General features: G+C 49.6%; 1 protein-coding gene across 1 annotated transcript in view; it reads right to left on the minus strand.

The window, feature by feature from the left end:
- Nucleotides 1–26846, minus strand: part of SYCE3 (synaptonemal complex central element protein 3) — a 202705-nt gene that overhangs the window by 95516 nt on the left and 80343 nt on the right. Inside the window, exon 2 of the mRNA XM_085614629.1 lies at nt 20742–20850. Within this exon, the coding sequence (XP_085470755.1) occupies nt 20742–20850 (109 nt within the window). The remainder of the gene's footprint in view (nt 1–20741; nt 20851–26846) is intronic.

Consider the following 26846-nt stretch of genomic DNA (forward strand, 5'->3'; position numbering starts at 1 on the left):
CATTTACATATCACAATCTGGTAATATTGTCATCCAGAACATACAATTAACATCTGTTTAATCTTAGGCGTAACACGTTGAAAGCCAGGCATATGATCATCAATACCAGAACACTTATAGGAATAAGCTCTCATCAGAATTCTATAAAGTGTTGTTCTCAATACCCCTACGTGACAGTCACCTGGCAGTAAGAAAAACTCTCCTGCAAAAAACTTTGCTGGAGAGGCTCAGCAATAAATTGTCTGATTCAGAGCCTATAGAAGTTGAATAGAAACTTTGGTGTTCATGGGGAATTAGTTATAGTGCTTCTTCAGAAACCACTACAACTTTGAGGCATGACTATGGTATTAGAAAAATGTAAGACTTCCTTCTTCCGTCCCAGCAAACTGGCCATATGAGTTGATGTCTGGGAGAAGTTCGTCATCATTTGCCAAATGTCTTCCAATACAAATTCTTTCAAGGCTTGAGCTTCCAGGATGGCAGAGAAATATAGGAGTGTGAGTTACACCAGTGAGAAGAGACCATCAGTTCCTTCAAAAAGTTATTTGTTACAACTAGGTACTTGTTAGACCTGTCAGCCCTAGGGTGGCCTACCCTGTTTTTTTTGCCCTTGTCGCCTCCTTTTTGCAGCCACCTTTTTGTTGGCCCTAGGTCTCTGGGCGCCTTACCACTGCTAAACAGTGCTGAGGTGCAGGTGCTCTCTCCTAACAACACGGCTGCCACAGGCCCCTGCTACTGCGGAGTGGCCATTGCATACACACACTAGTGGTTAGGAGCAGGCTGGGACGTTTTGATACAGTATCTTTTTCCATCCCGCCTTTTTGTCCCATAGATTGTTATGTGGAAGCTCCTGGAACCATCCAGCCCTGGGAGGGACTATGCTTTGCCGCTTTTGCAGGAGGGTCACCTGACCTGGGGGTATAAGAGTAAAGGAGGGAAACCTGACTAGTCAGTTGGGGCACCACTGGACCTGGGGGCACCTCTGCCGGAGCGTAGGCGGTTGGGCCTAGGGAAGAAACCTACACTACTGGGCATGACTGAGTCTAGGCCCTGCTGTACCCAAGTTAGATGAGGGACTCTGCCTGCCTACTGATCTTGCCTACTGAGGGGGCAACCCAGGGGACCATCTCCGGTGTGCTGCAGGGACCCACCCTGCCTCTGATGCCTGCCAAAATAACCCCCTTCTCCCCCTCATAAGCCTGCCAGGGGGACCTGCCATCTTCTTCTCCCCCCCCCCCCCCAAGAGAAGTGCTAAACTTGTACTGTCGTTGTGCACCCTACAGGACCAACAGGTAAAGCGCTGTGTCCACCTAGCGCTGTGCTGCCAGGACCGTGTCCCTGAGAAAGAAGTTGCCTGCTATTACGCGCTGAGTCACCTCACAGCGCTATCTCTCTGCTCCCTGACTAAATTGCGGCTGTGCCTTCCCCCCTGCCTGCACGTGGTGTCTTTGAAGCGCTATTCCTTTGAAGCACTTTGCCTTTTAAGCGCTATGCCTTGTAAGCGCTGTGCCTTGTAAGCGCTATGCCTTGTAAGCGCTATGCCTTGTAAGCGCTGTGCCTTGTAAGCGCTGTGCCTCTTAAGCGCTGTGCCTTCTAGGCTCCGTGAGCCCCCCAAGTCACCGCCGCTGCCCAGGTACCTATGGTCCAGCGTCGGGCCCCTGGGGGCGCTTGCTGCCATCACCGCCGCAGGCCCTTGCTCCGCAGGAGGAGGAGCGCTGTGTCCACCATCACCGCCCCGGCACCGCGATCGCTGAAGCGCTGTCAGCCCCGATTCACCGCTGCAACCCGGCACTGCTAGAGGACCCCGCCGCGGCCCCCGAAGCCTGGGAGGGCCGCCGCGATCGAAGGGAAGTCCACGCTGGACCTCACCATGTGACGCGAATGCCAGGGAAGGCCGCGCCGGGCCTCATCACGTGACGGGGGTGCCGGCCGCGTCACCGACCGCACCCCGGCTCGAATCGCACACCCATTGGCGGGTGTAGCCGTGCCCCCTGAAGGCCGCGACCGGATTGGCTCCCGGGCTCGGGAGCAAGGACGTAGCCCGGAGGCCGCCGCCACAGCGAGGGGAGGCCTGGACTTCCCTCACCAAGCCGGAACAGGACTGCACGGGCCTCCCAAGGCGAAGGCCCACAGGTAACCCATCCCCTTCAGGAGATTGCAACCGGGCCTCAGGCCCCCCATTCTAGCCATAACATCCCGCTGCTGGGAGGGCCCGGGGGAACCCGAGACTGCCAGGGGAGCGTGAATGGAAGTTCGTGACAGGCCCAAGTGAGGTGGAAGCATTAGGTGTGGCCCTAAACGCTGTCTGCACCGGTTACCTGCCTGAAATCGCTGGGGCCTGAGTTTAACCCCTTGGGGTACAGCAGTGAATTAATTGTTGTATGGAAATGCACTGTTTGCCTTACAGGAATGAATTAATTGTGGTATTGAAATGCACTACTTTGTTCTCAGGTATGAATTAACTGTTGCGCTGAATTGCATTGCTCTATTTGCAGGAAGGAATTAATTGTTGCCCTGCAAACATCGGTTTAGTTACTTAAATGAAATGACTGCTACTTTGAAATACCTGCATGATCCCTGAATATATTGATAGTTACCTCGAGAAGTATTGATCCATTGACTTGAATGAATTTATTGTTGACTTGCATCTACCCGCCTTAGTCTTGAAATGAATTGCTACTCCTCACTTCGCAGCAGATAAAGAATCTTGTTTCAACCAACAACTTGGTGTGGTGTCCTTCATTGTGTGCGCGTCATTGAGTTCATGTGGGTGAGTGCTGCACAACTGCTTTACACATTGCCTTCGGGTGCCCTCCTACCTCGCGCCAAGCTACCACGTCGGAATTGGTGACCCCAGTTCTAACATTGGTGTTCAGCGGTGGGATTGGGACTTGCGCTTGTGCAGCGCCCTACAGGGATTCAGTGGGCGCCGCAATTGGACACCGATTGTGTCGCAAGCCTAACAATTTGCCCTTCACTGTCTATTTGAGTGTATAGGCTCCTGTTTTTGACCTGTTGCCTACGTCCTAGTTTTTTTCCCATGAATTGTCTGGGGCCCCACCTGTCAGGATGGAGTTTGAGCTAGCCAAACTAGAAATGTATACGGTGGCGCAGCTGAAGGAGTTCTGTCAGGGGATGGGGGTGTCCGTCAGGCGAGGCGCGAAGAGAGAGGAGCTTCAGAAAGCCTTGAGGGCGTGGGTAGTGGCCCACCCTGGAGGGAGAGGGGACGAGGGACAGGGGGAGCCGGGCGCTCGAGGGGAACCGGGCACTCCAGGAGAGTTGGACCTACTGCAGGTTAACATGAGTGACAATATTTTGCCAGGGAGACATTCCAGGGCAGGCAGTAGTGTGTCAGCAGGGAATGTGTCGGTAGAGGAGTACGAGGACAGGAGGGAGGAGAGGCAATTGAGATTGGAGCTTGCTAGGATGGAGAAGGAGAGAGAGGAGAAGAGGCTAGCCATGGAGGAGAGGAAGCTTGCGCATGAGCTCAGCCTAAAGGAGATAGAGTTGCTAGAATTGCAACTAGGGGCTCAAGGCAACAGGAATGGTGGCAGCGTACCCGCTGAGGCTCCACGAGAGCCTAAGTTCTACCTACCGAAGGAGGTGGTGGCCAGTTTTAGTGTCGGGGATGACATAGATAAGTGGTTGGCGGCATATGAGGTGTCCCTGGTAGCCCATGGGGTGCCCAAGAGTTACTGGGGGGGGGGTGGCCTATACCGGTACATGCCTCCCGTGGCAAGGGACACACTCTTGACCTTAGACAGAGAGGGGCGAACAGACTACCCTGTCATGAAGGAGGCCCTGCTTAGAAAGTTTGGTCTCACTCCAGTGAAGTATCGCCAGAGGTTCCGCAACAGCCATAAGCTTCCCACACAGAACTGGGAGGATTTTTGTAATTATGCACGTAAGGCCTTAGAGGGTTGGGTGCGTGGCAGCAAAGTGAGCAATTACGAGGGGCTGTACAACTTGTTTTTAAGAGAGCACCTCCTCGATAAATGTTTACCAGAGCTACGTCAACACCTGGTGGACCACAAGCTGACCGACCCTCGGAAGCTTGCGGAGGAGGCAGATACCTGGGTTAGCACCCGGGTGTCCCACAAGGGACCCGGCGGGGAACACCCAGAAAGGCGGACAGGGCGCACCCTAGAAGAGAGAGGGGGGAGATAAAAAGGAGTTTTTCAAAGGCCCCCAAAATAGACCTCAAGGGAAGGGGGTAGGTTCCCCACCCCAATATGGATCACCGAAACCCACTTACCCTGACAAGAGTCAGCAGCCCAGAACTGTCCGTGGTACGAATGTGGGGAGGTTGGGCACTACAAGGGGGATCCCCAGTGTCGCATACGGTCCCCAGCCCCCACAGGAGGTAAGAGCCCCGGGGTGGCTAGTGTAGCGCTGGGGGAGGAGTTGTCCCTAGATGAGGGGGGGTGAGTGGACTGGCTTGACCCTGGTTTCACTGGGGGATAGAGAGATGGTCCCAGTGACACAGTTGCCCTCGAACACTGCCAAGTACCGGCAGAGGGTATGGGTTAACGGGGAGGAGGCGGAGGCTCTGAGGGACATGGGTGCCAGCATGACGATGGTAAGACGTCAGCTGGTTTCCCCAGAGCAGGTGATTCCTGAAGTATTCCACTCGGTGGTAATGGCTGATAACAGCCAGAGTCATTACCCCGTGGCCCAAGTTCCTTTTGTGTGGGGAGGAGTCTCAGGCAAGTTGAGAGTCGCCGTAAGCCCGGCCATGCCAGTGGACTGTCTGCTCGGAAACAATTTGGAACATACCGCCTGGAAGGAAGTGGAGTTCACCGCCCATGCTGAGATGCTGGGGTTACCAGGGTGGACCTGCGTGGTCACGAGGTCCATGGCTGCCCGGTAAGGAACTCAACCCGGGTTGGAGCCTGGAACAATGGCACAGCCCAATGCTGGTCAAGAGGACGTTGTGGAGGACACACCCTGCGAGATGGATGAGGAGCCCGCGGAGGTGACCCCGGAGTCCGCAGAGGTGGATGTTGTTCCCGTGGGGGACTTGACGACCCCTGCAGAGTGGCAGGTGGAAGGAGAGCCTACCCGGGAGGAACTTTGTCGGGCACAGAGAGTGTGCCCCACACTTGAAGGTATGCGGCGGCAGGCCGAAGCCCAAGCGATGAACCAGGAGACCGGCAATTACCACATTTACTGGGAGGATGGCCTCCTCTACAGTGAGCCTAAGGCTCCGGTGCATGGGTCATCCAGGGTCCTAGTGGTCCCCCAATGCTACCGGGCCTTTCTGTTAGAATTGGCACATGAGATACCACTAGCAGGACACGTGGGCCAGGACAAAACCTTTGCTCGTTTGGTCCCACATTTTTACTGGCCCAGAATGCGAGTCGCCTCTGACACCTTTTGCAAGACCTGTAAGACTTGCCAGGCGAGTGGCAAGACTAGGACCAAGTTGAAGGTCCCTCTGGAACCGCTCCCGGTTGTCGGTACCCGTTTTGAGCGGGTGGGCATTGACATTGTCGGGCCGATGGACCTGCCGACTTCTTCGGGACACCGGTTCATCTTGGTGTTGGTGGACCTTGCCACCCGGTACCCGGAGGCGATCCCTCCGACGACCATCACTGCAACTGCGGTGGCGCGGGCCTTGATGGGGATTTTCAACCGTGTGGGATTTCCCAAGGTCGTGGTGTCAGATAGGGGCACTAATTTCATGTCGGCCTACATGCAGGCCATGTGGAAGGAGTGCGGAGTGACCTACAGGTTCTCCACTCCTTACCACCCCTAGACTAACGGGCTCGTAGAGCGCTTCAATAAGACTCTGAAGGGGATGATTCGGAGTCTGCCCGAGGACTTAAGGCGGAAGTGGGACGTCCTCCTACGCTGTCTGCTATTTTCCTATCGAGAGGTGCCGCAGAAGGGAGTCGGGTTCAGACCCTTTGAGCTGCTCTATGGCCACCCCGTTAGGAGGCCCCTCAGTCTTGTAAAGGAGGGGTGGGGGAAGACTTCTGCGAAGCTTCCCCATGACGTGGTCAGCTACATGCTGGCATTCCGCAGCCAGATGGCTAAGCTGTGGAAGGAAGCCTCAGACAACCTGGAGGCTAGTCAAGCCGTCATGAAGGAGTGGTATGACCGCAATGCTCGGACGGTAGAGTTGGATGTTGGACAGAAGGTGTGGGTCATGGAGCCCGAAGAGCTTAGCGCCCTCCAGGACCGGTGGACTGGACTGTACGACATCGTGGAGAAGAGAGGCCAGACCACTTACGTTGTTGACCTCAAGACCCCCCGACAACCCCATCGGGTGTTCCACAATAACCGCCTGAAGCCGCACCATGAGCTATCAGAGCTTGCTCTCCTTATGGTGACGGATGGGAGCGAAGAGGAAGAGAGCGAGCCTCTTACGGACCTTCTGGTGACTCAAGAGAAGGATGGATCGATGAAGGGAGTGGTCCTCTCCCCGTCCTTGCCCCTGAGCAACAGAGGGACTGCCGCCAGGTCTTGGAGCAGTACGCCTCGTTGTTCTCCCTCACTCCTGGGATCACGCATCTGTGTTCCCATGACGTGGACACAGGCGACAGCCCGCCCGTGAAAACCAAGCCTTCCCAGCTGTCCGACAAGATCAAGACCAGCATCCAGAGTGAGCTGGCCAAGATGTTGGAGCTGGGGGTGATCGAGCCTTCCAGCAGCCCTTGGGCTAGTCCGGTGGTGTTGGTGCCGAAAGCGGCCCCACCGGGCACCACACCGGAACTTCGGTTCTGTGTGGATTACCGTGGCTTGAACTCTGTGACCAAGACTCACTGATGCTCACCCGATCCCTAGGGCGGATGAGCTGATTGACCGACTGGGAGCAGCTCGGTATCTAAGTACCATCGACCTGACGTCAGGATATTGGCAGATTGCCATGGCCGATGGAGCAAAGGAGAAGACTGCGTTCTCCACCCCGAGGGCCACTTTCAATTTCGGGTGATGCCCTTCGGGCTCAAGAATGCTCCGGCCACTTTCCAGCGGTTGGTCAACCAGCTGCTTTCTGGCCTAGAGGCCTTCTCAGCTGCCTACCTGGATGACATAGCTGTCTTCAACAGCAGCTGGGAGGACCATCTGGAGCATCTCCAGGAGTTGCTACAGGCTCTACAATGGGCTGGCCTGACCATTAAGGCTAGCAAGTGCCAGACTGGACAGGGATCTGTCGTCTACCTGGGACACCTGGTGGGCGGGGGTAAGCTGCAACCCCTCCAGGCCAAAATTGAGACCATCTTGGCCTGCGAGCCCCCCAAAACCCAAACGGAGGTCCGAGCTTTTCTCGGCCTCACGGGTTATTACCGCCGATTTGTCAAGGGGTATGGAACCATCGTGGCCCCCCTGACTGAGTTGACCTCTAAAAAGCAACCCCATAAAGTCATTTGGATGGCTGCCAGTCAAGAGGCCTTTGAAACCCTTAAGCACGCGTTGTGCACCGCTCCGCTGCTTCGAACTCCAGATTTCAACAAGGAATTCATCGTGCAGACAGACGCCTCTGAGCATGGCATTGGAGCTGTGCTCTCTCAACTGAATGAGGATGGCCAAGATCAGCCAGTGGCCTTTATCTCCCAAAGGCTGCTCCCCTGGGAACAGCGGTGGAGTACTATAGAGCGCGTAGCCTTCGCCGTGGTTTGGGCCCTGAAGAAGCTGAGGACATATGTTTTTGGCTCTCACTTCCTCATTCAGACCGACCACCGACCCCTTCGCTGGCTCATGCAAATGAGAGGCGAAAACCCCAAATTGTTGAGGTTGTCCATCTCCCTTCAGGGGATGGACTTTAGGGTGGAACATCGACCTGGAGTAGACCACGCCAACGCTGACGGTCTCTCTCTGTTCTTCCGCCTTAGTGATGAGAACTCCCTAGAGGTTGGGTAGCCCTCCCCACTTTCGGCTGGGGGGACGCATGTTAGACCTGTCAGCCCTAGGGTGGTCTACCCCGTTTTTTTTGCCCTTGTCGCCTCCTTTTTGCCACCACCTTTTTGTTGGCCCTAGGTCTCTGGGCGCCATACCACTTCTAAACAGTGCTGAGGTGTAGGTGCTCTCTCCTAACAACACGGCTGCCACAGGCCCCTGCTACTGCGGAATGGCCATTGCATACACACACTAGTGGTTAGGAGCAGGCTGGGACGTTTTGATACAGTATCTTTTTCCATCCCGTCTTTTTGTCCCATAGATTGTTATGTGGAAGCTCCTGGAACCTTCCAGCCCTGGGAGAGACTATGCTTTGCCGCCTTTGCAGGAGGGTCACCTGACCTGGGGGTATAAGAGGAAAGGAGGGAAACCTGACTAGTCAGTTGGGGCACCACTGGACCTGGGGGAACCTCTGCCGGAGCGTAGGCTGTTGGGCCTAGGGGAGAAACCTACACTACTGGGACTGACTGAGTCTAGGCCCTGCTGTACCCAAGTTAGATGAGGGACTCTGCCTGCATACTGATCTTGCCTGGTGAGCGGGCAACCCAGGGGACCATCTCCAGTGTGCTGCAGGGACCCACCCTGCCTCTGATGCCTGCCAACTCAACCTCCTTCTCCCCTCATAAGCCTGCCAGGGGGACCTGCCATCTTCTTCTCCCCCCCCCCCCCCAAGATAAGTGCTGCCCTGAAACTTGGACTGTCATTGTGCATCCTGCAGGACCAACAGGTAAAGCGCTGTGTCCACCTAGCGCTGTGTTGCCAGGACCATGCCCCTGAGAAAGAAGTTGCCTGCTATTAGGGGCTGAGTCACCTCACAGCGCTATCTCTCTGCTTCCTGACTGAATTGCGGCTGTGCCTTCCCCCCTGCCTGCACGTGGTGCCTTTGAAGCGCTTTGCCTTTTAAGCGCTATACCTTGTAAGCGCTATGCCTTGTAAGCGCTGTGCCTTGTAAGTGCTGTGCCTTGTAAGCGCTGTGCCTTGGTAAGCGCTATGCCTTGTAAGCGCTGTGCCTTGTAAGTGCTGTGCCTCTTAAGCACTGTGCCTTCTAGGCGCCGTGAGCCCCCCAAGTCACTGCCGCTGCCCAGGTACCTACGGTCCAGCGCTGGCCCCTGGAGGCGCTAGCTGCCATCACCGCCGCGGGGCCCTGCTCCGCAGGAGGAGGAGCGCTGTGTCCACGGCACCGCGATCGCTGAAGCGCTGTCAGACCAGATTCACCGCCACAACCCGGCACTGCTAGAGGACCCCACCGCTGCCCCCGAAGCCTGGGAGGGCCGCCGCGATCGAAGGGAAGGCCACGCTGGGCCTCACCACATGACGCTAGTGCCAGGGAAGGCCGCGCCGGGCCTCATCACGTGACAGGGGTGCCGGCCGCGTCACCGACCGCACCCCCGCTCGAATCGCACACGCATTGGCGGGTGTAGCCGTGCCCCCTGAAGGCCGCGACCGGATTGGCTCCCGGGCTCGGGAGCAAGGACGGAGCCCGGAGGCCGCCGCCACAGCGAGGGGAGGCCTGGACTTCCCTCACCAAGCCAGAACAGGACTGCACGGGCCTCCCAAGGCCAAGGCCCACAGGTAACCCCTCCCCTTCAGGAGATTGCAACCGGGCCTCGGGCCCCCCATTCTAGCCATAACATCCAGCTGCTGGGGGGGCCCGGGGGAACCCGAGACTGCCAGGGGAGCGTGAATGGAAGTTCGTGACATGCCCCAGTGAGGTGGAAGCATTAGGTGTGGCCCTAAACGCTGTCTGCACCGGTTACCTGCCTGAAATCGCTGGGGCCTGAGTTTAACCCCTTGGGGTACAGGAGTGAATTAATTGTATGGAAATGCACTGTTTGCCTTACAGGAGTGAATTAATTGTTCTATGGAAATGCACTGTTTGCCTGACAGGAATGAATTAATTTTAGTATTGAAATGCACTACTCTGTTCTCAGGTATGAATTAACTGTTGCGCTGAATTGCATTGCTCTTTTTGCAGGAAGGAATTAATTGTTGCCCTGCAAACATCGGTTTAGATACTTAAATGAAATGACTGCTACTTTGAAATACCTGCATGATCCCTGAATATATTGATTGTTACCTCGAGAAGTATTGATCCATTGACTTGAATGAATTTATTGTTGACTTGCATCTACCTGCCTTAGTCTTGAAATGAATTGCTACTCCTCACTTCGCAGCAGATAAAGAATCTTGTTTTAACCAACAACTTGCTGTGGTGTACTACATTGTGTGTGCGTCATTGAGTTCATGTGGGTGAGTGCTGCACAACCGCTTCACACATTGCCTTCGGGTGCCTTCCTACCTCGTGCCAAGCTACCATGTCGGAATTGGTGACCACAGTTCTAACAGTACTGGTGCACCATGACTTTGGAAGAATTCTGTGCTAACGCTAAGCAGTATACCAGATATGCTTATAGATGGATCCACTGAAAGTGTAAATTGATGGCACTTTGTAATTGATATATTAGAATATATTTGTACTGGACATCCAGAGAAACCATCAAATCCTGAGCCTGAAGACTGGAATAAAGAGAATAGTTGTAACTTTGGGGTTTTATTATCTGAGCAACATCCCCAAATATCTAATATTTTCTTAATGTGCCCCCTTTCTTGGGATCTATGGAAAAAGCAATCGCACCCCCTCTGGTGTCAAGGGCTTTCTGGACTGCATCAAGGGCCAATGACAATGAAACTTCCTTCATCAAAGTGTCTGCTTGGGGTGATGAAGGAGAGGATGGGGGGAGAAATGTTAGATAGCCTCCTCAGAAAAGACAGAAAAGAACCCGATTTTTATCTGCAAGGCTCATAATGGTATCTCTTTCCTTTGCTAAAGCGCCACCTTTCCCCTGACTGGGTGCTTGTAGTCCTAACATTGTAGGTGTACAGGGGTATTGGGATCATTGATGCACAGTAAGTCAAGAAGGTACATTAGGTGTATCTTACCTGGCCTACACCTCTTACCATGTCGGGCCAACAAAATGCTGCTGCTGAGCAATTTGCTGAGGTGGCTTGTGAAGCCTGTGACGTATTGATTTTTTTATTGGCATTCTCTATGAAAAGCAGTAGTGTCCAATAATATGCTAAGTTTTCATTTTATTAACTAAAAAATATATGTATGCATACCACCAATATTAAAGCTAATTCCTAGTATCCAGCAATAAACTCAGTTTAGCAGATATCCAGGGGTCTATATGAACATACAACAGTACAATAGAATCTCCCCATTGATTATTCCATACCATATGCTAATCTCAACTTTTGCCATATTTTTTCAAAATTCTTTAGGAACCCTCTACCAATACATTTCTCTATCATAGTTTATATTATATAGATGAGAGTCCATCAATCCATTGCAGTATAGCATAAATGTAGTGTACAATTTCTCCAAACTATTCATCCAATATCCCAAATGTGTAATCCTCACAGCCAACACGTGTTTAGTGGAATACCTGCTTCATCAAGTCTGTACATATTTTATGCTGAATCCAGATAATAAAATAATGTAAACAATAATGGATCTAATAGTCTTCAATTTCAAGTTGATTCACTCAAAGTTTACATAATACATGAGCCACTTCTATAGCCACAGTCTCCACACAATACAATGAGTCACCCATTTTGGGAGTTTCTTCCTCACTGCAGTTTGTATTTACAATTATACTAAATATACTAAATGATCCATTTCCAAATCCACAGCCTCCACACAATAAAAAAATTGTTTTGAGTTTCCTTCTCACTCCAATTCTTATCATGCTTTTTAGTTCGCCTACATATTTAGGAAATCAGTCTTCCTTGAGACTACCCTTTGGCTTCTGACAGTAGCAATGCTGAAAGCCGAAAAACCGGCTCTGAGGTCTCTCTCACTTTCTTCAAGTTATAACTTTCCCAGAGAGGTGTTTCTAATGTTAATTTTCTATTCTATTATCTCTTTGTAACTCTTATAACTGTGTAGGGCCATTGTTGTGATATAAAAACCCAGTCATTCAATACTGTTAGTTGGGATTAGGGAAGCTATTCAATCCTCATATACCCTGCTCTTCAATGTTGCCAAAGAGATTTTATAAGTCTCCCCATCCCATAGCAGGGTAAGCTCTGTTTTATATATCTGTCTCAACAGAGTCGCAGGAATCCAGAATAACTAATTCTGCAGCACTTACAACAATTTGGTAGAGTAACCATTTTGAACATTGTTGCTCTTTCCAACATGGAGACAGGCAGTTTTCGCCAGTGTCCCACATCTTGTCAAAATGTTGCAATGACTGTCTTTAAGCTTAAGTCTATAAATAGCTCTCTGTCTCTGTATATTCCAAGCTACTTAATATGGTTTTATATTGGGCATCGTGATGTCTTAATAGAGCTCTCCTAGGCCAGCTGGAACATGATAGATGTCCCCCAGTTTGTGGTATAACCTAAGTAATGGCAAAATATTGTATGGATACATAGGAGCCTTTCTTTTGAGGAGTCTAGGTCTGATAAATACAGGAGAAGCCATCTATGCAGTCATCTAAGATCTCTGCCCATCTAAGTCCTCTTATCAAGGGGTAACCATGCCAGGGGTTATACTGCTACAGCAAACAGGACTGGTGGGAGAGGACAACCCTGTCTTGTTCCACTCTGCAACAGAAATGATCTAGACATTATTCCATTAAGCCTAACTCTGGCCGCTAGTGCTTTAAATGGTAGTGTCATCCTTTCTGTGAACTTTTGTCCGAATGCCATTTTCTTTAACACTCTGAATATGAAGGGCCATTCACTAGACTCAAAGACATGCTCTGACATCTCAAGGGTTCCGTAAGTTTACCGGGCAGCTTTTTAACAAACTATTATTAACTTGTTCAGGTTGGGAGTTTTACTACCCTTTGATTGGGCTATACCCTCCAGTATTTGTGCCTTTCTAATGTCTGCCTATAAGACTTCCACATTTATCAATTCTAAGTGTAGCATACGCAGATCCCTCAAGACGTCATCTACTGAAGCTTGGTACATATCGAACTTTGAGCGGTATATAGATATCTGGCAAATACCTCTGCCATTCCTCCAATGTCTGTCACCTTTTTTCATAGTTTTCATCTGGTATCCCTAAACCACACCAGACATCTCCCTATTTTCATCTCTACATCATTTAATCTCTTTTGTTATGTTTATTTAAACACTTTTTGCCTCATTCTTCAGGGTTGCCTATACTCCTATCTCTTGAACTTAAGCCTACAAAGCCTGTCAGGAGACAGATCTTGCTGTATCTATTCTTTGGGCTTTAGGATATTTCGTTCAAGATGAAGGGTGTCCCCTAGTTCTTTTTCTTTTCTTCCCTGTTACCCGTGATATAATTTGTCCCCTTACTACTGTCTTCTAAGTCTCCCACAGGTTTTCCTCAGATTCAAAATGCCCTCATAAGTTCCTTAAAATAATGTTTAATTATCTGATTGATGGAGGACATCAGCGACTTAGCTCTCAGTTGCTAAGGATTGACGTTCCATACCTCTGCTCTTGCCACTCTTGTGGGCCCGGAGTTCTCTTTAGAGGTCACTGGACTCATGCTGCCCTTGCTAGGAAGGCTGCTGCAGTAAATCCTTAAGCGCCTGTAAGTGCAGCGCTAGAAACAATGTAACTTTGTGTATTTTCCATAGGACTCTGAAAAAAATGAGAAATATCTGACTCCCCTATTTAGCTCCCTCCATACGTCTACAAATCTCACTGTTGACATAAATGTTTCAAGCCTGGAGGTTTCCTGATCTATCTTTGGTACTAACCCACCCAGTGTATATAACTAGGTTAAAGTTGCCTCTTATATGATATTATATTTTACTAGGAGATGGCCCAGCCTCTCTAATGTGCACATCTGCAAGGACGGCGGTAGGTATACAACACAAATGCAATTTGTTCACTTTCTTTACCATGGAGCCTTGTAACATATCATGTGATCTACCCAGGCCTGTTCTCCAAGTAATTGAATTGGCACTTTGACAATAATTTCCACCCCCCTCTCATCTGTAGCAAATCCGTCACTTGTGACCAGTGTGAATGTATTCCTGCCTATAAATTTGCGTCTGTACCCCACCCCACCACACCCTCCTCCGGGGAGTCTCCTGTAATAACACATGCGGTTTAAGTCACTGCAATAACTGGGATACCACCTCTATCTTTATTTTCACTTAACAACCCAATCATGCTCCATGATAGGATAACTAGGCACTGCTTTGCAGCAATTGTGCTATTTATCTTGCTATCTAAAATAGGACTCTGTATGGGTATCCAGTGTCCTCAAATTAATAAGAACTTTCTCAACATCTTCCCATTTCTTTCCCTCTTCCTAGATCCTTGCGTTTAGGCCTGAAAACAACCCCCTCCAATACTAGTTAGGGCAACAGATACCTAAGGTATCTGTTGTCCTAACTTTAGCAAAACAACTAGTTTTCTCGTGTGTTATTTAACTGCTATCCAAACCCGAAGTGGGAGCAAGGCCAAACACAAATCATTTCCGGTTCCATCTTCAGCCTCCTATAATCAATTTCACAGTTGATCGCATATTTGCCCAATCTCATTGATCTCTTGGGTCTTAACCCTTTTCCCCTTCTTCACTCTCCAAACCTATTTCAATTTGTTTGTCCATTTGCTAATGATTTCTAACTTGTCCATTCATTGCCTTGCCATCATCCACTGCTGTTTTTATCCCATCCAATATTCCAGTTGCATGTGTTTGGTGTTTTTCTATATTCCTGTACTTTTTCTCAACTTTGCGCCATCCCTTTAACCAATCTGCTGCTTCCACTGGAGATATCAATAACCAAGTTGTTCCCTCCACCATAACTTCAAGTTGAGCAGCATGTGATCATCATGTAATTCATATCTTTGTGCCTCAGGTCACTTTTGATAGCGTCAAAAGGTTCTCCGTAGCTGCTACACCATCTGCATAAAAACTGGGAAGAACAAAATTATTGAATCCTCCACCCGCAGCTGGAGCCTCAATCGCAAGGTTTGAAGAACTGCATCTCTAACTGTATAGCCAAATATTTTTGTAATTATTGCCTGCGGAGAAGCACTGGGTTTGGGTTTCAAACCAGGGATTCTACAGGTCTGCTCCACAGAAAACAATTGGACATATTTTTGGGCTTTAGTAGCAAATCCACCACACACAGCTCAGTACATTTTTCCTTCACTGGTTCTGAGACCCTAACCAGGCATATAATATTGCGCCTTGAGTGCCCCTCAGTGTCTTACATCTTGGCAGCAAATTGTTTTGTGAGAGCCTGTAGTCACTGCTTCCTCAGTTAGTTTAAGCCACCTGCTTCACTTTTCAGGTATTTTTGGGAAACTTTTACTTAGTACGTTGAGATCAGTCACAACTTCCTCTATCTTATGTTCAAATACTACTTTGGATTCTTGTACAGCCACAAATATACCATTGAGGGTAGCTCATTATCCTCTGGCGCTTCGGTCATATCTTGCTGGCCGTCTTTTTGTTTGTCTTGGGGAGGTGTTTTGGTTTTGGAATGCATGTTTCTCCAGGCTTTCACCATTTTTGAAGTTTGCCTCACTTATCTTAATTGCTGCCTCCTTTTCACTTTTTGCACATCACTGTTTTGTTTTTGTCACGCTGAGGCTGACTTTTCCAGTACCCCCAGCATTGAGTTTATTTCTCGTCATCTTTCCTTGGCTGAAAAGTATTTCTCAGGCTTCCCCACTACAGATGATGGTGGAGGCTCACTCTTTTGCTGTTATTCAAGATACTTGTCTCCCCTGCAGTGTTAATGCACTGCACCCCGTTCTCATGGAGACTATTTTGAGTTTGAATAGCGGCGGGGGTTGCGAGCGGGGGTGTTAAGCTATCACATGTGAAGAATGTGATTGGCGTATTTAGTGTCAAGAGACTTGGGAACGGTGTGACACTCTTGCGCCGCGAGGGCTCCACAACAGTCAACTCCTCATTCTCCACTGTTAGTTATGCCACCTTGTCTGGTCGCCACAGAGGCCTGGGGTCTTTACACCTCCCCAGTGGTCAGCAAGCGCCGAAGGACCTCTGCATACTGAGCCACTTCTCCACAAAAGACACCTGTGTCCTCATCTCCGAGGGTCTTCCTACAGATTGGCTCTTGGCTAGCATCCACTAACACTATTGTCTTCCACTCACCACCAGGCCCCAGGCAATGCTGCTCCACCTCCATATCCCAGCAGACTGTTCCGGTCGGTTCAGTCACTTCCCAGGTCCTCACTCCATGGCTCACGGATCCGCCTGCAGGGCTCTGTCTCATCGATGATGGCCTGATCAGTCCCCGCTCACCTCAGCAGCCCGATGTTCTGCCACCTTCTTAATGCACTATTTTATCTCCTTGCTGCAGCATGTAGGAGGCACAGCTCACTTTGCAGACAATGTATGCGTATGTTGCTGGATTTATTATTTGGGATCTGCAATGGGGGGCCTAGTTAACCGCCTCTCTAGGGATAGGTGCACGCTTACTCTCCATGCTAAGCAGATGATTCCGGAGGACTTTGTGCTAATAACATGACACAAAGTCTAGGTTTGCCCTAGATAACTGTTCTCTAATCTTGAAGCACAGGGGTTATGTGGACCAATTGGAAGAAAAAGATACAAAACTTACAAAATAAGCCAAGAGTATCAGAATAAAGTTGTAAGAGAAGTGAGCTCTAATCCACATGATGTGGCGAGAGAGGGATAATTGGCAAGGGTGCAGATATTGCCAAAGACATGGTGCCAAATGATGCACCCATCTTCACACTATACTGGTGAGCAAAGCTTGGTTTAATCAATCAATCGATATTTGTATAGCGCGGCTAATCACCCGCCAGGGTTCCAGGTGCTAAGTTCTTGCTTGGATCAGTCGAAAAGCCAATTCTTGAGTCCCTTTCTGAATCCTGGGAGAGAAATGATGATGTACGGAGGTGGAGGTAGAGGGGGAGACAGTTCCAGTACTTAGTGGTGAGGTAGAAGTAGCCACCTCCACTGTGGCTTCGGTGGATGCAGGGAGTGTGAGTCAGGGCAAGGGAGGTGGAGAGTCGATATCTGGAGGGTTGGTAGAAGTGTAGGTGGTGGTTGAGGTATGCTGGTCTTTGGTCATCGAGGGCCTTGTAGGCATGTATCAGCATCTTGAATTGGCATCTTTTCTGGATGGGGTGCCAGTGGAGGTTCCTGAAGTGGGGGGTGATGTGGATCAGATTGGGAAGATTGGGGATGAGTCTGGTGGCTGAGTTCTGTTTCGTATGGAGTCTCTTCAGGAGTTGGGTGATGATTCTAGGGTAGAGTGCATTACCGTAGTCCAGCCCGCTGGTGACTAGGACCTGAGTAACGGTTTTCCTGGTGTTGACGGGAAGCCCTCTGAAAATAATATGGAGCGTGAGTGGAAGCAGGTGGAGGAGAATGAGTTGATCTGGCACTTTCTGGTGAGTTTGTCTAGGATGATGTCAAGGTTGCCTGGGTGGTCTGTCGGTGTGGGTCTGAGTTCGTGGGGCCAACAGGTGACGTTCCACGGGGAGGTGTTGCTCCCAAATATCTGCACATCCATCTTGAGTTTCAGAAAGTTGGTCTTAACACAGTTGGGAGCACTCGTCATGTAGTTGTGGAAGTTTGTCCTGGTAGTGGATGGGACTTCTGAGAGTGAGAGGATAAGCTGGATTCCGTCTGTGTGCAGAGTACAAACAAGTTGAGGATGAGTAAGAGAAAGGATGTTAGAATACATGAATTGAGCTCTTTTTTGCTCTTTGCATAATTTTGGAGTAACTTGGAGTAACCACTCATGAAAATTTTACATCAGGAAAGCTGCATCCATAGTTTTTTCCCAACCTCGCCATGATTGTTAAGCTCATACTGAACCTTTCCAATAGCCCAGAAACAGGAGTTACCCCCAATATGCACACAGCGACCATGCTCTCCTGGTGTCTCTGCCAGTTATACAACTGAGGAAGATAAGAGAATTGATTCTTTCATGTGCTGAAACAACTCTGTCGGCTAATTATAATCGTGTAGATAGCACAGACTGATTATACCTATTACAGAAGATGTGAATGTGTAAATAAAGTTCCCATTACAGTACCCAGTTTGCCGAGTACAAATGATAAAGGAAAAGAAGGTTTATGAAACTAGAATTTCCTGAAGCCCAACAATAAATTGGAAACACTAAGTTTTATTTGATGATAATGGTTGACAATGTCTCAGTTCCCTGCATACACATCAGACCGGTACTTACTTACTTATGCCTACTACCTTCCTGGGGTATAGGCCATCAACCAGGACTTTCCAGCCACTACTGTCTTAGGCTTTTCTTCAATCTGACTCAAGGTGAAGCCATCTTTTTGCAGTCAGTCTTGAGGTTTGTCGCCAGGTGTTTCTTGGCCTTCCTCTTTTTCTTTACTCTTGAGGGTTCCAGGTCCGAGATCGCCAGGTGGTGTTTGATGGGTCTGGATTTTGTTGGTGGTGGTCACTGTTGTCCTCCAAGTTTCTGCTCCACACAGAAGGGTTAATTCTACGTTGGTGTTAAAAAGCCTGATCTTGGTTTGCAGCATTAGGTCCTTGGAGCTCTGCATCTTCTTTAAATGAAAAAGGCCAGCCCTTATTTTTACCGATTCTTGCCTTGACGTCAGCGTCTGTGTCGGCCCACTTGTCTATGACACTGCCCAGAAGCTGAAGGCCTCAACACCTTCCAGTGCATCGCCTGCAGGAGTAACTGCAGTTATATTGGCAGTGCTAGCCTTCAGGATCTTGGTTTTCCCTTCTGAATGTTGAGGCCAAGATGTGCTGATTCGGCTGCCACCTTGTTGGTCTTCTTTTGCATATGCAGATGGGTATGGGAGAGTAGGGTCAGGTCATCTGCAAAGTCCAGATTTTTGAGCTGCGTCCAAGTTGCCCAAAATATCCCATTTCTTCTCCTTGCTATGGGTGTCTTCTTGATCCAATCTGTGGCCAGCAGGAAGAGAAAAGGTGAGAGCAAACAACCATGTCCTCATTTTGAAAGGCTTCTGTGAGTTGTTTCCATGGACTATCCCGCAGGCCATTCCCTCATAAGAGTTCCTGATGATTCTTTATGAATGTATCTGGCACACCATACTGCGGAGGAGTTTCCAAAGGGTCTCTCTTTCCTCGCCGTCAAATGCCTTCTCATAGTGGATGAAGTTGGCATAGAGGGAGGAGTTCCATTCCATTGACTGCTCAATGATGATGAGCAGTGTTGCAATCTGGTCTGTACATGATCTATATTTGTGGACACATCTTGCTGATCTCGCAACTAAGCGTCAACTTGTTCCTTCATTCTGTACAGGATGACTTTGTTGAACACTTTGCCTGGGGTTGATAGGAGAGTTATCCCTCTGTAGTTTGCTCAGTTACTTTGGTCACCCTTCTTTGGGATCCTGTAAGATATGCCTCCTTCCAGTCTGACAGCACCTTTTCCTCTTCCTAGAACCTCCCAAACATGGAGTACAGCATGCCTACTTATGTTTCAATGCCTGCCTTCAGTGCCTCTGTAGGAATGTTTTCGGGTACTGCTGCCTTCCCATTCCTCAGATGTCTGATGGCTGAGGTATTTCTTCCTTGATTGGTCTGCGGCAGTCGATTGGCAAGTCCTTGTCAACTGGCTGTATGTCTGGTGGAGACTGTGGCATGGGCTGGTTCAACAGTTCTTCAAAGCTGCTACACCCATCTTCGTTGTTGGCCCTTACACATGATTGTCTTCCCAGCTTTGTCTATAACAGGTCTTTCTAGCTTGCTGTATCTGCCGGAGAGTTTCCTTGTTATGTTGTAAAGTTCTTTCAAGTTTACATGGTTTTGCTGCTTCCTGAGCTACAGTAGCAAGATCATCGATGAATCTTCGCGTGTCTGCTCTCAAGCTTCTCTTTGCTTCCTTGTTGGTTTCAGTTTATTCGCCTTCAGTCTTTGCTTTTTCTGCTCTTTTTCTGCTGGTTTTAACTTCAGCTTTGTTTTTTCTTTCTCTTGCATTTTGATGAGTCTCAGTGGAGATCCATTTTTTATGCTGGTGTCTGTTGGGACCCAGTACCTCCCGGAAGGTTGATGTCACTGTTTCTTTGATCTTCTCCCACTGACTTTCTCCTGGGTCTCTGTCATCCTCTAGTTCTTGCAGAACTTGAAACTTGTTACTGGAGGTGCCGGAGTATACCCTCTGTTTCTTTGCATCTTTGAGGAGGGTGGTGTTATATATGCCTCCTGGAGCCAGGCTTTTCTGTCTGGACCGTGTCCATATGGTCTCACAGGTTCTTGCCAAGTAGGGCAAGGTTGTATTTTTTTCATTTCCACTGTCACTTGGACTGTCTTGCCTGTCTCGTACTTGGCCCTCACGTTCCATGTCCCAGTGGTGATGGGCTAGGTCAAAAGCAGGTGGACAGGCTTTGTGGCATCCCGGTATCTCTGGGTTTCACCACCAGGTGAGATTGCTATCCGTGAAGGAGATTTCTCTCTCTGACTGGCTCTAGGAGGAATGCGGCTGTATTATGGACACAAGGAAGAAAACGCCTAACATAATAAGGGAGTAGCATTGATGCTAACGCCAGCAGGCAACAGAGGTCTGATTGGATGAAAAACCCATGGTCCCAGAATCATCACAGCAACCTTCCACACAAAGAAGACGGTCAACATGAATGTTATCCAGTGCATGCACCTAAACATTACAGCAAAGAAGAGAAAAAAGAAAAAATTGACAACAGACATCAGATCAGTGCCTGCTTATTACTGCACAGGCCAGTGCCCGTTCAGACACTTTGCCTGAAGGAGGTAGAGTCACAACTACAGGGAAAATATAGCCAAACATGGATTTGGATTGTTCCAGCATTCATGTGTAAGTGTAAATTGCACATTAAACATTATTCTTAGCATTAAAAATTACCTGATATTTTCTCCATGTCTTCTAACATTTTTTCAAGATCTTTGTTCAAGTCCCGTAGCATTTTTGTCACACTGTCATAATTCTTGTCATAATGTTCAGCTTCTGCCATCTGAAATAGATATCAAAAACCATTTCACTTAGAGGAAGATGATGCCACTGGCTATCACAAATTAAACTCCAAATATGAAGAATTTTGATTAGACCCAGGGTATACCATTCCTGGGACCAAGCAAGGCTCCTAAAACACCAGTGACCAGGAGAATTGAAGAATTTCATAGCAGCGGCTCCTCCGTTAAAGCGGAGGAGTATTACACTACTGCTCTCAGCAGTGAAAAAAGGAAAAATAAAATGATAATAAAACATGTTATTATTTTATTTTTCCTTGCTGAGCCAAGTCCCGGGCGGGACGGAGTTGGGCCATCCTCTTTCTCAACAGCAGTGGTTGCACTGCTGCAAATGTGCATGTCGGTTTGGCCGGATGTCTTAGGATGGCCAAACCGACATTTAGATCTCTCCACCCGAGGAACAAGTTACTTACCTTCGGTAACGCTTTTTCTGGTGGATACAGTATCTGCCTGTGGATTCCTCACCTCATGAATATCCCCCTGTGCCAGCATCCCACGGAATTTTTTTCCTAGCTCTCCATGCCGACAAGGTTGTCACAATATCACAGCTCCGCTCGCTACTCCATATGACGTCACAGGAGCCATAAGAGAGCCTCATCTGCGTGATGACGTCAGTTCCACCCCGTGCCTCCGAGGTGAACAGAGTAAACAGTGTAAAATCCAAAGGAAAGCCAAAGAATAAAAGCATTTCCTACAAACCATACAAAGGCAGATAGAAGACACAATGAAAAACAAACATGTTAAACAATGCCACCTTTAAGGTATACAAGGGTGGAAAGCGGGGATGAGGGTGGGTCAGTGAGGAATCCACATGCAGATACTGTATCCACCGGAAAAAGCGTTACCGAAGGTAAGTAACTTCTGCCTGTGGACTCCTCACCTTATGAATAGAATCCCACAGGAGTCCCACTCCCGGAGGAGGGTGTCCACCCTTCTATACCAAATAGTCCTGCAGGACAGAGCGCGCAAAATGGCCCTCCCTCCTCATCTCGGAATCCAAGCAATAACGCTTTGCGAAAGTATGGAGGGAGGCCCAAGTCGCAGCCTTACAAATGTCCACTACAGGAACACCTCTAGCCAAAGCAGAAGTGGATGACTTGGCTCTGGTGGAATGAGCTCTAATACTTTCAGGCGGTTCCTTACCAGCCAGGGCGTAGCAGATTTTGATGCACAAGATGATCCATCTGAAAGAGTGCGCTTGTTCACAGCCTTGCCCTTCATGCGTCCAACATAGCCCACAAAGAGCTGATCGTCCACTCGCAAGTCTTTAGTCCTATCCAAATAAAAGCTCACTGCTCTTTTAGGATCCAGGCGGTGAAGTCTCTCCTCCTCCTTAGAAGGGTGAGGTGGTGGATAGAACACAGGAAGTGTAATGGACTGCCCTAGATGGAAGGGAGTAAGCACTTTAGGCAGAAAAGCAGCCCTGGTCCTGAGGACCATCCTTTCAGCATGAATGGTCAAAAACAGGTGTTTTGAACTAGGAGCCTGAAGCTCACTTACCCTCCTTGCTGAGGTAATAGCCACAAGAAAGGCCGTTGTAAAAGACAGAAGCCTCAAAGGACAACTATGTAAGGGTTCAAACGGGGAACCCATCAAGAAATTCAAAACAAGATTTAAATCCCATTGAGGCATAACAAAGGGAGTAGGCGGAAACCTATTGGTATGGCCCTTAATAAATCTCCAAACAATGGGAGATTTAAACAAAGACGGCTGATCCGGCAAACAAAATAACGCCAACAAAGCTGATAAATAGCCCTTAACAGTGGCCACAGCACAGCCCTGCTGGGCCAAAAATAGCGAAAACTGAAGTATATCTGACAAGCGAGCCTTTAAAGGATCAATGGATCTCTCTCCACACCATTTGACAAACCTAGACCATCTGGAGGAGTAAATAGATTTAGTGGAGCATCGCCTGGATGATAAAATAACATCCACTACATCCGGCGGGAGAGAGAAGGAACTCAGGTTGCCCCGTTCAATCTCCAGGTATGAAGGTGCAAGCTCTGGAGGTAGGGGTGTAGAACCTGCCCCTGCGACTGTAAGAGGAGGTCTGCCCTGAGAGGGAGACGGAGCGGAGGGTGTGCGATGAGAGGTGAAGCAGATCTGTGTACCATACCCTTCTTGGCCAATCTGGGGCGATCAATATTACTTGGGCCCGGTCTTGGCGAACCTTCCTCAGAACCCGAGGAATCAAGGGTATGGGAGGAAACGCGTAAAGGAGCTGTGAACTCCAATCCGACTGAAACGCGTCCCCCAGCACCCACTGCAACGGATACTGGAGACTGCAGAACAACGGGCAGTGCACGTTCTCGTGAGTGGCAAACAGGTTTAACCGAGGGGACCCCCACATCTCGAAGATATGATGGACCACCTCCGGATGAAGCCGCCACTCGTGATCGGCCGAGTAATGCCGACTGAGACTGTCCGCACGAATATTCAGCACACAGGCTAGATGATTTGCAAACACACAAATCTGATGGCCATGAGCCCAGGACCAGAGTCGTAGAGCTTCTCGACAGAGGCGATACGACCCTACACCTCCCTGTTTGTTGATGTACCACATCTCGGTAGTGTCGTCCGTCAGGACCTGAACTGACTGACCGCGAAGGGAAGAAGGAAAGCCTTTAGTGCCAAACTTATCGCCCGCAATTCCAGAAGGTTGATGAGAAGCAACCTTTCCACTTGAGACCAAAGACCTTTGACCTCCAGATCCCCCAGATGAGCACCCCACCCTAGAGTGGAGGCATCCGTGACCACTGTGGCCACCGGTGGAGGAGGTTGAAAGGGCTTTCCTTGAGACAGGTTGCCCTGCACACTCCACCAAGTCAGCTTCGCTGCAGCGTCTCCGGAGATTCTCACTGACTCCCTAAGATCTCCGTTATGTTGATACCAGTGCCTGCGGAGGCACCACTGGAGTGCCCTTATATGCAAGCGTGCATGACTGACCAACAGAATGCAGGAAGCAAACAGACCGAGCAGGCATAGGACCTTCAGGACTGGAACAACCGCTCCATCGTGAAAAAAAGGAATCATCTCCTGAACGTTGAGAATTCTCTGAGGAGGTGGAAAAGCTCGACACAGTAGTATCCAGAACTGCCCCTACGAACAGGTTGCGCTGAGAAGGCACCAGGTTAGATTTGGGCACATTTGTTGAAAAACCCAAGTTGAACAACAGCTGAGTTGTTACTCACAGATGATGAACCACCATCTCCGGGAAATCCACTTTGAGCAGCCAGTTGTCCAGGTAAGGGAAAACTGGGATTCCTGATCTCCTGAGATGAGCCGCCACCACTGCCACCACCTTTGTGAAGACCCAAGGTGCAGTAGTAAGACCAAACGGTAGGATCGCAAACTGGTAGTGCTGCGACCCTACCGTGAAACGGAGATACTTCCTGTGCGACTTCAGGATGAGGATGTGAAAATACGCATCCTGCAAATCGATCGACACCATCCAGTCCTCTTGCTGCAGCGCCAGAAGAACCTGAGCAAGGGTCAGCATCTTGAATTTCTCCTGTTTGAGGTAAAAATTCAAGACCCTGAGATCCAAGATCGGAAGTAACCTGCCATCCTTTTTGGGAATCAGGAAATATCGGGAGTAGCATCCCTGACCCCTTTACTCCTCCGGACCCACCTCTATCGCACCTTTTTGTAATAATGCAAGGACCTCCTTCTAGAGAAGAAGCAAATGATCTCCTGAACAGAAACCTTGGCGAGGAGGATAAGGAGGAAATTCCCAAAAGGGAAGGCGTACCCATTCTCTACAAGGTTTAAAACCCAAAGGTCTGACGTGACCGATTTCCAACCCTGTAGAAAGTGAGTCAGCCCACCCCCTACAGGACCCACATGTTCCAGGATGGGGGATCTAGGGCTGATTTCCTGCGTTACCAGGGGGAGCAGGGGAGGTAGGAGAGGCAGAGGAGAGATTGCTGGCCGACCCACGTTGGCGACCCCTGTTTCTCCCTCTGTAGGACTTGTAAAGAGGATTTTGCTGCTGCTGCTGGTGCTGAGGCTGTCGAAAGCGACAAAAGGAAGACCTTCCAAATCCACGATACTTCTTATATCCAAACCCCCTTGACTGAGTTTGCAACCCCAAGGATTTTGCCATGGCCTTGCTATCTTTGAATCTCTGAAGCACAGAGTCAGCCTTCTCTCCGAAATGTTTTGATCCATCGAAGGGCAAATCAAGATGGGTAGCCTGTACATCTGGAGAAAACCCAGAGGATCTGAGCCAAGACTGCCTCCAGGTAACTATGGAGGAGCTCATAACCCTGGCCACCGAATCAGCTGTGTCCAGACCAGACTGTATAACCTGACGAGCAGCAGCCTGAGCGTCCGACAGAACCTCCATCAATTATCCTGCTCCTCATGAGGCAACTTGGGCGCCAATTGCTTAGCGAAATCCATCAAGGCATGAATGTATCGTCCCAACAAACAGGTAGCATTGGTTGACTTCAGTGCCATGCTAGAGGAAGAAAAGACTTTCTTAGCCGACTGCTCTAACTTCTTAGAGTCCCTGTTGGCAGGCGCCTGAGGAAAAGCGCCTGTAGACTGTTTAGAACAGGACGCCTATACCACCAAAACTTTCCCGAGGTTGGATGTGAAGAGAGAAAGGGAGGGTCTCCCGGAGCAGGCCTATATCCCCTTGCCACAGATTTAGATACAGCTGGAGACAAAAGTGGTTTACGCCACACTTCCAGGATAGGCTCATTAAAAGGCAACAGTGGCTCAACTATCGAAGATGGCGAATGCAAAACCTCCGTGAGTAAATTAGGTTTATACTCTGCTGCAGGCAATTACAAGTCCAAAAGCTCCACAGCCTTTCTAATAACAGTATGATACGGAGCCACCGCCTAAGGTAGAGAAGCCCTTGAAGAAGAAGGCTCCCACTCTGGGGAAGTGTCCAGGCCACTAGCCTCCTGAATCCCCTCGAAATCATCGACAGACTACTCTATCTCACCCTCTTCAACCTCTTCTGTTTGATACTGTTCTTCCTCCAACAGCCTCTACGCCTCTCTCCTCGAACGCAACTTCGGTTGCGGCGTCGGCGGCACCACACAATGCGCCGACAGCTCCGGAGCCGGCGTCGAAGGAGGGTCCGATGCAGGAATCGGCACCGTACAAAGCTGAGAGGAAGGGCCACCAGACGGCACCAGGGACACCGTATACGGCGTCGAAAACCTCGGAGCCGGAAACTGCCACGAGGCCGCCGTCGGCATTAAGGACACAAAGGGTGTCTGGGCATAATGTTGAGGCACGCCCGAATTGAAGGCCAGCGGACCCACAGGACCTGTTGTAGGAAATTGTGGATACGGAGCCGAGTCAGTCTCCACACAAGGAGTCTCCGACGCCAGAACAGTCGGATCCACAGGTGGAGCCACAGGCCAGTCTCTTGTACAGGAGAGGATTCATCCTGAGCTGGTAAGCCCTCCGACTCCAAGAGAGCCCCTTGGCGTTGGTGCCAGAGTACCTTTTGGAGAAGGAGATCTATCCGGAGTCACCTGAGGAGATGGCGAAGGCGATGGAGACACAAAGTCTTTTTGTCGACGTCGAGGCACCGGAGAAGGTGATCTTGAAGTCTTTCCCTTCGACGAAAAGTGCTGAGAGCCATGCCTCCTCTTCTTCTTGTGCTTCCTCGACTTCGAAGCATGCGAAGTCGATGACTTTGACTAAGATCTTTTACGCCTTCTCTTCTCCTTCCGTGCTTTTGCCATGAAAAGCTTCTTTCAAGGCCTTTGGGTTCATCTTACGGCAGCATGAACAGCCCTCCACATTGTGGTCCGATGATAAACACAACAAACAGTCCTCATGGGGGTCAGTGATGGAGATATGACCCCCACACTCTCTACGGGGCTTAAATCCTGACTTCCTCGAAATCGCCATCACAAAGCTACAGTTAAAGCTGGAGAAACAACAAAGTAGCTCGACACAGTATGGAGAGTCCCAGAAAACCGTTACGCGACGACAGCGCGGAAAAAAGGGA

Source organism: Triturus cristatus, chromosome 7, assembly GCF_964204655.1.
Source record: "Triturus cristatus chromosome 7, aTriCri1.1, whole genome shotgun sequence".
Classification (NCBI taxonomy): Eukaryota; Metazoa; Chordata; class Amphibia; order Caudata; family Salamandridae; genus Triturus; species Triturus cristatus.